General features: G+C 52.0%; 1 protein-coding gene across 3 annotated transcripts; it reads left to right on the forward strand.

Moving 5' to 3' along the window:
• Positions 1–6,360: 6,360 nt before the first annotated feature.
• On the forward strand, positions 6,361–15,938 carry ARFIP2 (ADP ribosylation factor interacting protein 2). 3 transcript variants are annotated; one of them, XM_061563799.1, is made up of 9 exons: positions 6,361–6,517; positions 7,309–7,423; positions 8,621–8,735; positions 9,260–9,310; positions 11,493–11,617; positions 12,672–12,893; positions 13,647–13,804; positions 14,489–14,663; positions 15,135–15,938. In XM_061563799.1, the coding sequence occupies exons 2-9, from the start codon at positions 7,361–7,363 to the stop codon at positions 15,294–15,296; spliced, it is 1,071 nt and encodes a 356-aa protein (XP_061419783.1). In that variant the 5' UTR covers positions 6,361–6,517; positions 7,309–7,360; the 3' UTR covers positions 15,297–15,938. The 3 variants fall into 3 exon arrangements, with proteins under 3 accessions (XP_061419783.1, XP_061419784.1, XP_061419785.1); XM_061563800.1 differs by lacking the exon at positions 9,260–9,310; XM_061563801.1 differs by lacking the exon at positions 9,260–9,310 and having other exon boundaries at positions 11,502–11,617.
• Positions 15,939–16,667: the final 729 nt, after the last annotated feature.

The following is a 16,667-nucleotide window of genomic DNA, read 5'->3' on the forward strand; positions in this document are numbered from 1 at the left end:
GGGAATTCTGTGAAAATATCTGCAAAAAAATATCATCATGAACTTCAGGAAACATTTGTTTTTTTAAGATGATGGGGGTGGTCCAGGTGTCACACTTAAGAGTTGACCACTGACCTTCACTATGAAAATAATACAGTAGGACCAGCTGTTGCAACAAAATTACTTGATTTAAGTTAACCTATTCCCTGTGCTACATTATGGACGATTTCATCAATCATCCTGCTCAGTAAAAAGACAGACAAAACTTTTTTCATTTTTTTTTATTATAGATTTTTCTCACAAATATAATTTGTTCACAAAGACTGAAGGAGAACCCATGGACAATGTGTTGGCCAACCGACTTTATACCATAGCCAATATAAATACTGCCAATCGGATTCTAGAAGAGACCAACATCAAACACAATCACTATTGGCTTTGTAAAAGTGTTGTGGAGACTTATGCTGTAATTTAGGCTCTAACAATCCCAGGCCTTGCATGACATTCAAAGTGACATTCTCAGATTAACATTGTGGTGGTTATCTCCTTTGTACAGGGGCAGAAATTCCCCCATTCCATTGGTAGAGCAAGTCTAAGGGGCCGTCCATAAATGACGTCACGCACCTAGGGGGGGGGGGTCAGACATTTTTTGACGAGGGGGGGGGGGGGTTGAGAAATGTGACGTCACATCAAAATGCGGAACTTTAAATAAATATAGACAACACGTTCTACTTAATTAAATAGACTTTTTAATACATGTTTTCTCCTACAACATCAAAGTGCAGCGCCACATTAAACACGCACTACAATGACAATAGTTTAAAGCGATTTGAAGCATTTTTTATTTGGGGGGGGGGGGGGCAGAGCTTTGTGACGTCATATTTGAAGGGGGTCTGACTTTTTGTGACGCCGTGTGACGATGGGGGGGGGGGGGGGGAGTCAAAAATCGTCCAAAATCGCGTGACGTCATTTATGGACGGCCCCTAACCATAGGACAACCACTGTTGACGCTCCCACATTGTGGAACCTATTTTATCAACCCCAGGGAGATGATGGGCTGAGTCGACCCCCCCCCCCCCAAGCAGGATTTTATTTCACAACCTTCCGATTGCCAGCAACCCGCTCTAGCACTGAGACATCTGGCCAGTTGTAATATACTGTACATGCAGAAGTGATCAAAGGGGCCGTCCATAAATGACGTCACGCACCATGGGGGGGGATCAGACATTTGTGACGATGTGTGACGAGGGGGGGGGGGGTTGAGAAATGTGACGTCACATCAAAATGCGTCACTTTAAATAATTATAGAATTGTTAGAACAACAATAATTGTTATAACAACACTCCTACAACATGAGAGTGCAGCGCCACATTAAACACGCACTACAATGACAATAGTTTAAAGCGATTTGAAGCATGTTTTATTTTCAAAATGGAAATATGGTTTTGGGGGGGAGGGGGGCAGAGCTTTGTGACGTCATATTTGAGGGGGGGGGTCTGACTTTTTGTGACGCCGTGTGACGAGGGGGGAGGGGTCAAAAATCGTCCAAAATCACGTGACGTCATTGATGGACGGCCCCAAACCCATTTTTAATTATGGGACAGCTACACTGAGCTGGTATGTAGAACATAGCACGATGCAATCAGCAGAGGGAGTGACCAAGGCAATTCGCAGTGGCATTGCATGCTATATTCCATAAATTGTTACTGAGAAATAAATACAGGCATCAAGATACATTGATCAAATATCTACCATCTCAGAGTTGCAGATGCCACGGTGATAACGGCCAATGGCAATGAGGCGCGGAACATTATTGGAAGAGAAGGTGGCGGAGTGGGCCTCGAGTTAAATGCTCGCCAAACAAGAGTGGTGAGGCATCGACATCGCCGAAGGACGATACTGTGGTTGGAGCAGCGCAAGTGAAACACAATAAACAGGCTTGCTGCTGCTGCTGCTGTGTACACGGTGATTGGTGGTTGACTGGAGTTATCAGTGGGTTTGGAAAAACGAATCTTTCCCAGGGGGGGGCAACCCCTCCAGCAATGAAAAATGATAGAGGAGTTGTTAGTAAGTGAGGAGTTGTTAGTGAGGAGTTGTTAGTAAGTAAGGACTTGTCCCTTGCTTTCTATTCGACGCGTGTGCGGCGATGGCGCAGCCATCGATCGAGGGTCGAATTCGAACCACGTTGTGTGATCGGCATCGCGCTCGCTGAAAGTGAATGCCTTCAGGGAAGTCGTGTCATGTATACGCAACTGTGCACAATTCTGAGTCACTTATAACTGCTTTGCCGCTACTTATTGCTAATTATGGACTCAGCCTATTGTCCTATCATCTCATAGAGTCCGTGGCACAATAATATGCTACACAGTGGCAGTGGGGGTAGCAAAATGCCGATTTATTACTAATAAACCCCAATGATCCGATCTAAATTAGGGATTTCGATTGGATCATTGGGGGGGGGGGGCACATGCCACCCCCCCCCCCCCCACTGGCTCCGTCAGTGCTCTTTCCCACTCGTTGTGCCTGGGGTTTTCTCCAGGCACTCGGGTTTCAATTGAGTTTTCAGGTCCAAACGCCGTACAGCCGTTTCAGTACGGGCAAAAAAAAAAGTTGTCTTTTTGTTAGTGTTTCTCCCTTGTGATGGGACTTTGTATGATTCCAAAGAACACAGGATGAGATGTTACTATCCTTTGTGCAAGCACTTCCAAGAGTTCATGAACAGTGAGCCTGGTGAAATTTGGGGAGCGCATCGTCAGTAGTGAACCTTTGGGTCCTAGGGTGTTTCGGCCTTTCATACTATACACCCTCCCCAAAGGCGGCCAGCGACAGGGCGATCAATCCTACGCTTGCGTCCCATTCCCAATTAGTCATAGGAGTTGCCTTGTTGTTGATAGCCAACATCCCATGGGACTATGCATGGCAGGGGCGTCCTCCTCCCTGAGTCAAGCATTGTTGACTGCATACCTCCTGGCCCTCTCACTTTGGGGCCCAGCTGGGGTCTTTCCTCTTCATCCAGAGCCACTGACTGCTGCCTTCTGCCGCCTCCGATACGGCTCTGATTGCCGAACGCTGGCTCTGGCCCTTAATTCCCCGGTCTCTAAGCAGTCTGGTTGTAGATGTTGCCACAAAACCTCTGCAGCCCACCTCCACTGGTCGGACTTCTGTATTCCAGCCATGATGCCGTGCTTCGGCAGTGAGCCTGGTGAAATTTGGGGAGCGCATCGTCAGTAGTGAACCTTTGGGTCCTAGGGTGTTTCGGCCTTTCATACTATACACCCTCCCCAAAGGCGGCCAGCGACAGGGCGATCAATCCTACGCTTGCGTCCCATTCCCAATTAGTCATAGGAGTTGCCTTGTTGTTGATAGCCAACATCCCATGGGACTATGCATGGCAGGGGCGTCCTCCTCCCTGAGTCAAGCATTGTTGACTGCATACCTCCTGGCCCTCTCACTTTGGGGCCCAGCTGGGGTCTTTCCTCTTCATCCAGAGCCACTGACTGCTGCCTTCTGCCGCCTCCGATACGGCTCTGATTGCCGAACGCTGGCTCTGGCCCTTAATTCCCCGGTCTCTAAGCAGTCTGGTTGTAGATGTTGCCACAAAACCTCTGCAGCCCACCTCCACTGGTCGGACTTCTGTATTCCAGCCATGATGCCGTGCTTCGGCAGCTAGATCGGCATAGCGCAGATGTTTTCGCTCATAAGCCTCATCTACTGAGTCCTCCCAGGGTACTGTGAGCTCAATGATGAAGACCTTCTTGAGCGAACGGGACCAGAGCACCATGTCAGGTCTTAGGGTGGTGGTTGCGATCTCCGGAGGAAACACAAGTTGCCGGCCAATGTCAGCTAGCATTTTCCAGTCGCGGGCCAAGCGCAGCTGGTCTCGCTCTATTGGTGTAGAGCCGCTCTTTGGTGGTTTAGCCCCTTCGCGGACAAAGGTCGTCCGTAAGGGGTGTGATGCTGCTGGGGGTGGTAGGGAGTTGGTGGCAGTTCGCTTGTCCTCCAGGGCGGATGCAAGGTTTTTAAGGACTTGGTTGTGACGCCAAGTGTAGCGTCCTTGGGTGAGGCTTGTTTTACACCCTGTGAGAATGTGCCTGAGGTTGGCTGGCATGGAACAGAGGGCACAGTCCGGATCTTCACCATACCATTGGTGAAGATTAACTGGTGTTGGAAGGACGTCTGATGGAAAAGCTCAACCGCCTCGCTTCCATGGCCCACAGATCCTTCCAGCTGATCTTCCTCTTCTCCACACTGTCCCATCGAGTCCACTGTCCCTGTTTGGCAAGAGAGACTGCCTTGGCCCACCTTGCAGCCTCCTCCTGATGGCGTACTTCCTGCACTACCATATTGTGAGAGATTAGCCTGTCAATGCACGAGCTTAGTGTGTCGCAGCATCGGTGACTTGCCTTGTGTGAGAGTGCAATCCAAACGACATGTGAGCATGAGAGTGCAATCCAAAGGACTAATCTCTCACAATACAACAGCCACATACACAGCCTCAGGCGGATCATCTCGAGCCCCGACCTCTTACCCTGAGGCTGCACCCATCTCAAGCCTACATAGGGGCCGTCCATAAATGACGTCACGCACCTAGGGGGGGGGTCAGATAATTGTCAGGATGTGTGACGAGGGGGGGAAGGGGGGTTTGAGAAATGTTATGTCACGTAAAATGCGCAACTTTAAATAAATATAAACAGCACGTTATCCTTAATTAAATAGAATTGTTATAACACTAATTTTTATTTTTCATTATTAACTATTTGATTATTTAAATTTACTAAGGTCACATTTTATTTATTCCATAAAGGAGCATTTTGCTTCTCCATGGGAGAATGGAGAAGCATACATTTTGTAAATTCTTTGAATGATTGTTATTAAACATTTAGATTTTAATGATTCTACCAGGCCTTTTCATTCTGTGGAATGCATATGTGATTGTTATAATTCTACTCTCAATTTTGTTTCGTTCTACTACAAAGTTTCAAGTATTTTTTATAATTATAATTACTTTTCATATTTTATAATTAAAAGATAATTTCAATATAATATTCTGAACATCTGCAGTTTTAGTTAGATGTTGAATATTTTCAAGTGAATTGTATGCTAAATTTCAGCTTTCCAACGCCTCCTTTTTAATACGTGTTATCTCCTGCAACATCAGAGTGCAGCGCCACATTAAATACGCACTATAGTGACAATAGTTTAAAGCGATTTGAAGCATGTTTTATTTTCAAAATGGAAATATGGTTTGGGGGGGGGGGCAGAGCTTTGTGACGTCATATTTGAGGGGGGTCTGATTTTTTGTGACGCCATGTGACGAGAGGGAGGGGGGTCAAAAATCGGCCAAAATCTCGTGACATCATTTATGGACGGCCCCATAAGACCTCGTTTCAGTAGCTTTCTCTCTCCCACCTGAAGACGGTCACTTGTATTGCGATCGAAACGTCGTGCTCGATTATTTTCCTCTACCCACGCGACTTTACCGAAAGAACCAACGAGTATGGGATTCCTGCAGTCACGAAAGCTTCAAATCAGAGTGATAATGGGTTTGGCAAGGAAGCGTAAATTTGACGAATCTCACGGTCAGGGCGTGAGAGGGCCCTGCCGGGGGGAGGTCCCTCGCCTCCCTGCCGCCCTCTGCTGGACGCGACGGGCGGAGGAGGAGGAGACGGTGGTGGTGGGGGTTGTGGGGGAGGAGGGGGTGGTGGGGGTGGTGGGGAGGGGGTGGTGGGGGAGGAGGGGGTGTGGGTGGTGGGGGAGGGGGTGGGGGGGTGTGGGTGGTGGGGGAGGGGGTGGTGGGGGAGGAGGGGGTGTGGGTGGTGGGGGAGGGGGTGGGGGGGGAGGAGGGGTGTTGGGGTGGTGGGGGAGGAGGGGGTGTGGGTGGTGGGGGAGGGGGTGGGGGGGGTGTGGGTGGTGGGGGAGGGGGGTGGGGGGGGAGGAGGGGGTGTGGGTGGTGGGGGAGGGGGTGGTGGGGGAGGAGGGGGTGTGGGTGGTGGGGGAGGGGGTGGGGGGGGAGGAGGGGGTGTGGGTGGTGGGGGAGGGGGTGGTGGGGAGGAGGGGGTGGGTGGTGGGGGAGGGGTGGGGGGGGGTGGGGGGGGAGGGGGTGGGGGGGAGGAGGGGGTGTGGGTGGTGGGGGAGGGGGTGGCGGTGGTGGGGGAGGAGGAGGAGGGGGGTTGGGGGTGGTGGGGGAGGAGGAGGAGGGGGAGGACGGGGTGGGGGAGGAGGAGGAGGGGGTGGGAGAGGAGGAGGAGGGTGGGGGTGGTGGGGGGAGGAGGAGGGGGTGGGGGAGGAGGAGGAGGGGGTGGGGGAGGAGGAGGAGGCGGCCTGAGAGAGCGAGACAGCAGCCCCCCCGCCCCCCCCGGGAGGGAGGGAGGAGACAGGGGACCCGGGGTTCGTGCGAGAGGCAACGGCAGGAGGGGAGAGAGGCCGCGTCGACTCCGCGCTGAGAGGGGAGACAGAGACAGAGAGAGAGGGGAGAGGGAGGAGAGACGGACGAGGCCGAGGAGGAGGAGGCGAGGAGCAGGCGCCGTCGAGCGAGGCGGTGAGTGAGTGCCGCTGATGAAGCCGCCGCCGCCGCCGCTGCGTCTGCCCGTGAGGTCGTTGCTGTTTGCCGTCGTCGTCGTCAGCGGCGCCGCAAGGCGCGGTGGGGCTGGTGGGGCTGGTGGGGGCCACACGGAGCGACGGGGCGTTCATCATCATCGCCGCGCTCACGACCCCAGCGCCGAGTTCGCGATGTCGCCATCTCCCTGCGCCTCCTGTAGCCCGCCCCCCGTAACCTGGGCCCAGAGCCACCCCCCCTCTCCCTGCCCCCCCCTCTCTACCTGCCCCCCCCCCTCTCCCTGCCCCCCCCCCCCTCCCTCTATCACCCCCCTCTCCCTGCCCCCCCCCCTCTCCCTGCCCCCCCCTCTCCCTGCCCCCCCTCTCCCCTGCCCCCCCCCCCCCCCCCCTCTACCTGCCCCCCCCCCTCTATCACCCCCCTCTCCCTGCCCCCCCCTCTCCCTGCCCCCCCCCTCTCTCCCTGCCCCCCCCCTCTCCCTGCCCCCCCTATCACCCCCCTCTCTCCCTGCCCCCCCCTATCACCCCCCTCTCCCTGCCCCCCCTATCACCCCCCTCTCCCTGCCCCCCCTCTCCCTGCCCCCCCTATCACCCCCCTCTCCCTGCCCCCCTCTCTCCGTGTGTCCTCCGCCACTCACCTCACCCGTGTCAGTCACCGTTGTCGCCTCTCTCTGTGTCCCATCTCATCGCCGTGCCCCCCACTGCCCACCCCCTCCCCCTGCCTCTCTCAATGTCCGCTCACATCGTCTCCCCTCCCTCTCTGCTCTCTCCCTGCAGGAGCTGTGAGGGCATCGAGTGGTGAAGGGGAGCGAGGTTGGGTGCAGACGCAATGGCCCAGGTCACTCCGGCGGTCGGGTTCTCTGACGGCGGGACGGGAGCGGAGTGTGGCCAGGTGAGACGCGGCGTGTCTGACGCAGGTGCAGCGGGAGCAGTAGCAGGCGGTCGAAGGGCCCAAGTTGATTTGGTTTATCCAGGTGACACCTCGGGGGCGAGATGGGTGGAACATGGATTTTGCAGGAGTGACCTGGGGCATTGGTCTGCCAGTTTGGTGGTCGATGATTTGCTGCTGTCATTTGGACTCTGACGGCCGGCACACAGTGGCCTAACTCTTGCGTATGATGCCAGGGGGATCTTTAACGTCCACTGTTAAAGCAGGCGCCGCGTATTATAGTTATTATTACGGTTAATACACCAGGAGCATTAACCAGGGCGGCCGCCGCATACGAACTGTGAATCTCGTTCAAAAATCGGCAAAAGCGCCCAATAATGTCTGGTACAGGTGAGGGAGTGGTGAGGGTGTAGGGTCGTGTGCTCCACCTGGGCTGGTGGAGGTGATATTATAACACATGGGGCCCTATTCGGGCCTCCTGTGGAATGTTTTCGCAAAAGACAACGTTTGTGGTGGTACGGTCCTGTGGGAAAAGTAATGTGTATCAGACAACGGGGTTTTTGTGTACGGCAGTGCAGAATGTATTTGCAGTGCTTGAGCAAGCACTTCATTTGCACTCAAGCGGGAGTGCGTGCCTTTATCTTGAGTTAGATAAACGTGTGTAGAAATGTGTGTCCTGTTCGTTTAAGCTGTGCATAGTAAGTCCTGGCTGCGTGTGGGAGCTTGTGTTTACCGAGAGACGGTTTGCACAGCGAGGTGTGGTGTTTAGCCCCGCCTTCCTTGATGATTTGCGAAGACATTTTGTTCAGCAAGGTGCTTTTTGTTGGCATATGTGAATATGTAACGCATCGTGCACGGTGTACGTGGCATGAAATGTTTAAGAACAGCGGCAAGGCCCCCAGACACGGGCACAGCGTTAGCGCGCTCGCCACTTATTGCAGAGGTTAGAGGTCGGAGTCCGGCAGACCGCCCTGGTTAATACTGCGGGTGTACTAACCATAAAATATAATTGTCTGCATCACATTGGTCGCGAACGCTTTTGCGATATTCATTGTCAACATTTTCCATACACTCCATTGGGATTATTACAGACAACATTGCCCCCGTCCGTTAAACTGCTGCAAGCTATGTCTATGAAAAACAGCCCTGCGCTATAAGAATGGCGCAAATACCACCATGCGCCGTGCGCATACACAACAGGATTTCGAGGATGTGATGACATCAAATGCAGAGCTGGGACCTCACGGGTTGTCTGCTGCCGAGTACCATGGGATGGAGCCACCTGCTCCCTCGATACGCACGGGAAACATGCAAGGTGCGTGCACCCCACATTTCATGGCATGCCTGTGCACCACGACATCTCGCCAGCGCTGGCAGCATGATTGCAGGTTCAAGGCTGTTGCTTCGTCACATTTGAGGACAAAATCGATTGCAGAAGGAACCTATTATCAAATGCGAAAACATTTTTAGGATCCATATGTAACAGGGTCACACCTGGCAATTTTTCCAGAATTGGTTTAAGCATGCCTGCCTGCCTGCTGTTGAGACACTCAATGTCAACACCAGTCTTGTTTGCTTCCGTTGAACCTGTGATGCTGAAATAATGCACTCACAGAAGGCTGTGTGGCCAGTGAGATGTGCATTTTTTTTACACTATGCTAATTTATTTTATTATAAAATATCCTTACAGTACGTGTGGTGCATGCATGCTTTTGACGTCACACAAACTCATTATACAATCACAGCTATCCTTGCATCGCATACTCCCCAGGCAATCACTCAACTCAGTTCGAGTTAATTCTCTTCCCTTTTGTTTGCGCATGTGGGTGGTGTACACAGGACCTTCGGCCAAATACAACCCTTACTTTGTGGGAGGCGGGCCAGGAACGAGTAGGATTCTGGGCCAGGGTTTGCCCCTCCTATGCTTACTCGTAGCTTGCTCACTGGTGGTGGGGCTTGTCTAGTGAGAACCTCTGCTGCTTCCCAGCCTCTCGCTGGTAACCACACACCTGCTTGTGCCATTTAGTCCTCAGAACAATGGGAAGCACAATTGCTGCCAACTGTGATGACTTGCATCCAAAGCTTAAATAGCAAACGTCTTTCCAGGCAACAGTGGAGTGCATGGGCCCTCATGCCCTTCTAGGTAACAAAGGCGGCAACGCATGGGCCTCGTGTTGACAGCCTCGGCTATCGGTGTCCAGCATGAGGTTGGGTCGCCGCCACATTTTCCATAGACCAAACCCCCAAAGAATTTCTCAGCTCAGGTCTAACTAAACTGTGCATTCTACTGTAATCAAGTTGGTGGCGACCCTCCTACGTGGGGCGATGTGGCCCATGCCAGGCCACACGAAATCGCCGGCAGGCCTTCGGCGGACTGCTCGGCTTGTCCCCTGCATTAATGCAGAAGCTTCCTTGCTGCCCTGTCATACACCAGTTCTGTGCATGTGCAGCCCTTTGTTGTGAGGCTCCTTTTTATTAAGAAAGTGCTGCTGTGCCTCGGCGCGTTTCAAACACTCGCTATTTTGATCAAGTTGTTTTCCTCCTGATTTTCCTGTTCATTGGCTGTAAAATGTTGCCGAGACCGGCACGGTGGCCTGTCGATGCTTGGGGTGTCTTCTTCTTGCTTCTTGTGAGGGACACAGTGGAGTATGCTTCGTTAATGGCCTTTATTTCCTCAGGCATTGCAGGTCTATTTCAGTATCCACAATACAGCATTGGCTGGAGTGTAGTGCTTTCCATACTGTACTCACACCTCACAGCAAGTGCCTGGGTTCGATTCCAGACTCGGGCACCTTTCTGTGTGGAGTTTGTATGGTCTCCCCTTGTTCTACACGGATTTCTAACACAGATTGAAAAGAATAACATACATTGTGACTGGTATTGGTCAAACATTCCAATGCGGAAACACGCCATTCGTATTACTCAATTGGGATTAGGCGCAGCGAGGATTGCCCCCCCGACTGCAAAACCTTGACGGGAACTTCTCAGAAAATAATTGACACTCAGCGAGGCTTTCCTGGGTAACCAAGCGGAATAATAATAATACATTCATGCTGTGCATAGCATAACATACATTGGGCATCATTAGTCGGGCGGCAGTGGTGGCGCACGCCTGCGATCCAGTACTGTGGAGGCGAGGGTTGATGGATCACACAAATGTTGTGAAACTACCTTCCCGTGGGCGTCGAGGTACCAGTACCGTGCCTTGGCAGGAGAAGACAGTATAGCAAGTAGACTCATCGCCACCTGTACAGGGTTAGTTTTTCCTCCTCGCGTGAATGGGTTTCCTCCGACGTGTTTGAACACTCATTAATTGGCTGTAAATATCTTAAAATTCAAACCAAATGTAGGACCCTCTTTAAAAAGATTTCTTGGAAGCAGTGTTGCTGGATAAATATGGACCAATGCAATCCCATTTCATAAGCAAATTTACTAAGACCGCAGTTGAGGTGTAGGTATTCATATATGCGATAAGTGGGTTGTGTTCATGTGTTCTGTAAATTTTCACGAGTGTTGCGTTCATGTGTGCAGTGGCACTGTGCCCCATGTTTGTATGCATTCATTTATAGTGAACAATGAATGTATACATGTACTCTGTCAACTCCTATGAACCAACGTATCAATTATTTCTGCCTCAGCAGTTAGTGCTGCATCAAAGTGGAGTATGCCATTGTCTGCCAGCGTCAGCTATAAACCCACTTTTGTAAGATGCCTCAACTTCAGCGAGTACAAGCGACAGAGGCCAACACTGGCGCGAAATGCAACCGGAGTTGACACAGCGGGGCCCATGGTGCTCTACCCAGTCAGCCCCAGCTCACATTCCTACCTGGTGGTGTAATGGCCATATCTGGGTGATGGGAGATTTCACCCGCACACACGGCAGCAGCTATAAAGAGCACCCGACCTGGTTTGTGGTATTTGCTAGTGCAGATGCTGTGTCGTTTGTGCTGTCCTCCCAAGTCGGCTTTGTGTCGGCATTTGCTCGGTCACAAGGCTGTGAAGCCTGCCATTGTTGTAGCTGCACGGTGCCTGGCTGCCTTCTCTGTGGTCACACGTGGCGTGTGTGCGTCAGGAACGCTAGGAGAGGAGACGCAAGCATCTTTAAACAGCCCGGCTGTTGCTGGAGATGCAGGCTTCATGGGCCTCGCTTTTAGCACCCTGGAGATAGTACGCAACTGGAGCCTCAACACCTACAAGGTAAGGGTGGCATGCATGAATCGTGTGTTTTACGATCGTCCGTGCCGTTATTCTGCACTGTATTTCAAGTTCCAAGGTTATTTTGCTGAACCAGGTGAGAACTGAACAGACCAGGAGAAGTCTCAATTGCAAGAGTGATCAAGGTCACCACAATGACAGAAGCCAAAACATAAAACAAATATTTACACCATGGGAACCTCATTTGCCAGTAAAAATATAATTGTTTTTTTTTACCCTTCTATCTGGCACCTTTTTACAAGGAGTCATGTTTGCATAGACCACAATACCTGCAGTCATAATGCAAACAAAAAACATAAATCTGATAATGTGCACTGTCCTTGAAGTTGATTGGTCCACACCCGAGACAGCTTTCCTTAGAGCCTAGTCTCACATGGGTTGGACCAGATGACGCCAAAAGGCGCACAACTCAAAGACAATGCACCATCAGAGTATGAGAGCTCTAAGGAAAGCTGTCTCGGGTGTGGACCAATCAACTTCAAGGACAGTGCACATCAGATTTATGTTTTTGTTTGCATTATGACTGCAGGTATTGTGGTCTATGCAAACATGACTCCTTGTAAAAAGGTGTCAGTTTTGGTGCCAGATAGAAGGGTAAAAAACTATTATAAAACAAATACTTGAATGAAGCAAATGTAAAATGACCAAAAACAACGGTTACAAAACAAATAAAAAAAGTGTTTAATGCAGCCTCCGCAACAGCCCGTTGCACAGCCACACTGCGTGTGCGTGTCATAGAGCAACAGTTCGGGCATGGTACTAAGAACCTGGCATTCCAAGTTCGATTCCCGCTCACGGCCAACGGTGATTAATATTTGAACAGGTCCTGGGCCTCCCCTAAGTCGACTCAGTCTTACGTGAATACCTGGTGTGGCGTGTAAATATCAGGCACTGGGAGAGAAAGGCGGCTGGGCACGGTGCCGACTTCACCACCCCCTCGTGCACCATAGTGGCCTTCATAGGTTCTCACAAACAGCACTCGCCCCAAGAGCCTGCTCGGCCTGCCTAGATGTGGGATCGTTGTATTTGTGTTTAGTGCACACGACAGATGGTGACGGAGCAGCTGGGCCGAGGCTCCCGCACCTTGGACCCAGAGCTGTCTGCCCGCGTGGTGGCGCTCACAGAGACGAGGCGGCGCTACCGTGCGCTGCTGCGGGTGGCGCGCTCCATGCTGGCGCACTTCCAGTTGGTCGTCACGGCACAGCGCAATCTGGCCGACTGCTTCTCTGATCTTGGCCACAAGTCTCCTGATCTGCAGGTCCCTCCCTGGCTCCTTACCAGTGGTCCAGCCATGCTGGCTCACATGCCCCCCACCCCCCCAGCACGTGCCAACCAATCCTCCCCAATCACTCACACACTCAAATACCACCCACATAGATGTGCACGTATTCATCTGTACACTCATATAATCACTCATCCACCCACTCGCATTCACCCACCCACGCTTCCATCCCCTCACACACTCACTAACCCACCCACTCGCACATCCATCCACTCGCCCGTCCAGTGACACATTCACTCACTTACTGGCACGTAACTCAATCACTCATCCCCCGGCTCCCAACTTATTGTCCCACCTCCCCCACCCACTCGCCATCTTCCTCTTATCCATACAAGCGAAAGTCACACTTCCTCTGTGTATCGGCATGGATGCTCGTGAGGGGGGGTGGTGGAGGGTGTGAAGCGCGAGGGTGAGGATCTGGCTGTGAGCGATGCAGCATGGGGGTGGGGGGGGGGGAGCACTCGCTGTGAAGGCCACAGCCTGCTGTTGTAAATCAGTGTTTGTGATCATGCACCAGCCTGTCGCACTAATTTTGAATAAGCCCTGAACTTAAAATCTAAAATGCTGGCGAGTTTGTTTCTCTTTGACGACGTGGAAAAACACTGGTGGCCATGTAATGGTCACTTTTGCCACAGTAAATAGGTGTACGGCAACTTGAGGTGCTTTGAGGTTGTCATTGTGACGAGGTGATTGACTCGGTGTGACGAGGTTGGCGTGGTCCCACACCAGGAGGAGTTCAGCTACAACGCGGAGACGCAGCGGCTGCTGTGCAAGAACGGGGAGACGCTGCTCCGCGCCCTCACCTTCTTCGTCAACAGCATCAACACGCTCACCAACAAGACCATGGCCGACACCCTGATGACTGTGCGCCACTATGAGGCTGCCAGGTGATAACCACAAGTGGCAGCAGCGACGCCACAGAGACAGTATTGTCACACAGACAGCAGAACAGCGGGGCGACAGACAGCAGCACGCAAACAGAGAGCAACACCTGATAGACAACACAGGCGTGCAATGGGACAGCAAGACACCAGGAATCCATACAGCAACAATGGCAACACTGGTCTGCATCTTCGACTAAACTCACTTTGTACGGGTAGACCGTGAGTCACTGGTAACTGTTTGTCACTCATTTCCCAACGTCTTGTCTCTTCTCACAATTCAAGTTCCTAGAATCAACCCACCCGCGCCTACAACATGGCTTCATCCCAGAGGTCGCAATCAGGTACCCGATACCCGTACCCTATCCCGTACCCGGCCAGCCGGGTACGGGTACCCGTTTGCGACCCTGGTGCGGCCGGGTAAGGAATCAAAACCCGTTTGCGACCTCTGAGGTGTGGTGGTTGTCAGTGCGGCGTTGGTGGTCGTAATGTTGATTTGTGGTTGTGGTGGCGATTGTGGCTGTGCGATGGCGATAGTCGTGATGGTGCCGATTGGCAGTCGTGTGTGGTGTTGCTGATACTGTGGAATTAGTGTCCCATGTGATGTTCAATGATTGTCTCCTGTGATGGTGATGTTGCCGTGTAATGTTGATAGTGATGTTACTGCGTCCCGCCTGGCACTGGCCGCAGGCTGCAGTTCGACGCTTACCGGGCGGACGTGGAGCTCCTGAGGAGCTCGGCCACAGACCCGGCCTCTGCCCAACGTCTCGACGTCGCCCAGAAACACTTCCTCTCGCACAAGGACAAATTCGAACGTCTCCGCGACGACGTTGCCATCAAACTCAAATTTCTGGATGAAAATAAGGTAATTTTTTTTATCATTCTGCTTATATAGCCGGGAAAACCTCACCGAGTCTCAGGGCTTTTTCAGGAGGGTCCTGCCAAGTTTTTTCAGCGGTGTCAATGGGGTTCACCAGTCGATTGGCAGCTTGCATGTGGTGGGGTCAATTGTGGTCCCACTCACCTCTTACAAAGGTATCTGCTCAGCATGGATAAATACACCAAATACCCTCTAGAGCCCCCCACCCCAGCAGCATTGAGCAACTTTTAACTGAGAAATGAGGGCAAATGAATCCTGCTGTGATTTAGGCCGCCGAGCCGTTTGTATGTTCGTGCGTGCCAATCGGTCGATTCTTAAAATTTCACTGGAATGGGTTGCCTGTCCCCGACTTTTGAACCCCGGTAACCGATTCGGAAACCAGTTTTGCTGTACTGGGTGCCGTTTAACAACCCTGTCGCATACTAACCACTGAAGTGCGGTCTTCCCTGCGGTCAGGTGAAGGTGATGCAGAAGCAGCTTCTTCTCTTCCACAATGCCACCTCTGCCTACTTCGCTGGAAACCAGCAGCAGCTGGAGCTCACCCTGAAGCAATTCAATGTGAACAGCAGCATTGCCACGCCAACAGCCGGCATTGCCACGTGGGTCGAGGGGCAGTGATCCATCTCGCACGTAACCTCACACACGTAAACACCACTACTCTCATACACAGATCCTATGAAGCCTACACAGGCTGTTGGGGCAGATGGTGAGCAGATATGAAAGCTGGCATTGCTCACGAGATGGGGATATGGCATGAAAACACGCCCAACCACCTTTGTCTCCCCAGTGGTGATGTTTACACGGTCTCGGGAAGGACTGGGACCGGTTCAGATATTTGCCACTGTTAGGCGTGAACATGAACTGAATTCTGCCCACTGCGCTAACCTCTGCACTGTCACACAACCCACCACATATATACCCTGACTTGCATGTCCACTTACACACACAAACTGCCTTTCACCACCAAGTGACATGACCACAGGCCCTTGTGCCAGGCTACTATGTTGTTGAACTTCTTTCGCACCATACGTAGCCAACTGTGCTCATCGGAGGTTGCGGGGGGCTCGCTGGCCGAAGGTTACGAGACAGACACGGAGTGTTCTGGCACCACCTTTGCCAACTTCCCTACACTCACCCACTCATAAACACAACCCCAAAGACATGCTCGCACACCCACTCATAAACACAACTCCAAAGACATGCTCGCACACCCACTCATAAACACAACCCCAAAGACATGCTCGCACACCCACTCATAAACACAACCCCAAAGACATGCTCGCACACCCACTCATAAACACAACCCCAAAGACATGCTCGCACACCCACTCATAAACACAACCCCAAAGACATGCTCGCACACCCACTCATAAACACAACCCCAAAGACATGCTCGCACACCCACTCATAAACACAACCCCAAAGACATGCTCGCACACCCACTCATAAACACAACCCCAAAGACATGCTTGCACACCCACTCATAAACACAACCCCAAAGACATGCTCGCACACCCACTCATAAACACAACCCCAAAGACATGCTCGCACACCCACTCATAAACACAACCCCAAAGACATGCTCGCACACCCACTCATAAACACAACCCCAAAGACATGCCCGCACACCCACTCATAAACACAACCCCAAAGACATGCTCGCACACCCACTCATAAACACAACCCCAAAGACATGCTCGCACACAACACCCCAATCCCCCCATGTTCCAAAGCTTCTGACCGTGAGCTCGTGCATATGTAGATACATTAACAAAACGCACATCTCGGCCTGGGTCACACACAGTGCCCACTGTGCAGGTGGTGACGCGCAAACTTCTTGCTGGGATAGTCAGCAGGTCGTGTATTCCACCACCCAATCATGGGGCTGGGTGAACAAACGAGTTGCTTTTGTCAATGCCTTGTTTAGAATTACTATTTTATTCCACACATTGGTGTGAAGGGTTGGTGTGGGTAGTGTACATCACATGT

The sequence above is a fragment of the Lethenteron reissneri genome, chromosome 32 (genome assembly GCF_015708825.2).
Source record: "Lethenteron reissneri isolate LAM-NWPU_2019-01 chromosome 32, ASM1570882v1, whole genome shotgun sequence".
NCBI classification, from domain to species: domain Eukaryota; kingdom Metazoa; phylum Chordata; class Hyperoartia; order Petromyzontiformes; family Petromyzontidae; genus Lethenteron; species Lethenteron reissneri.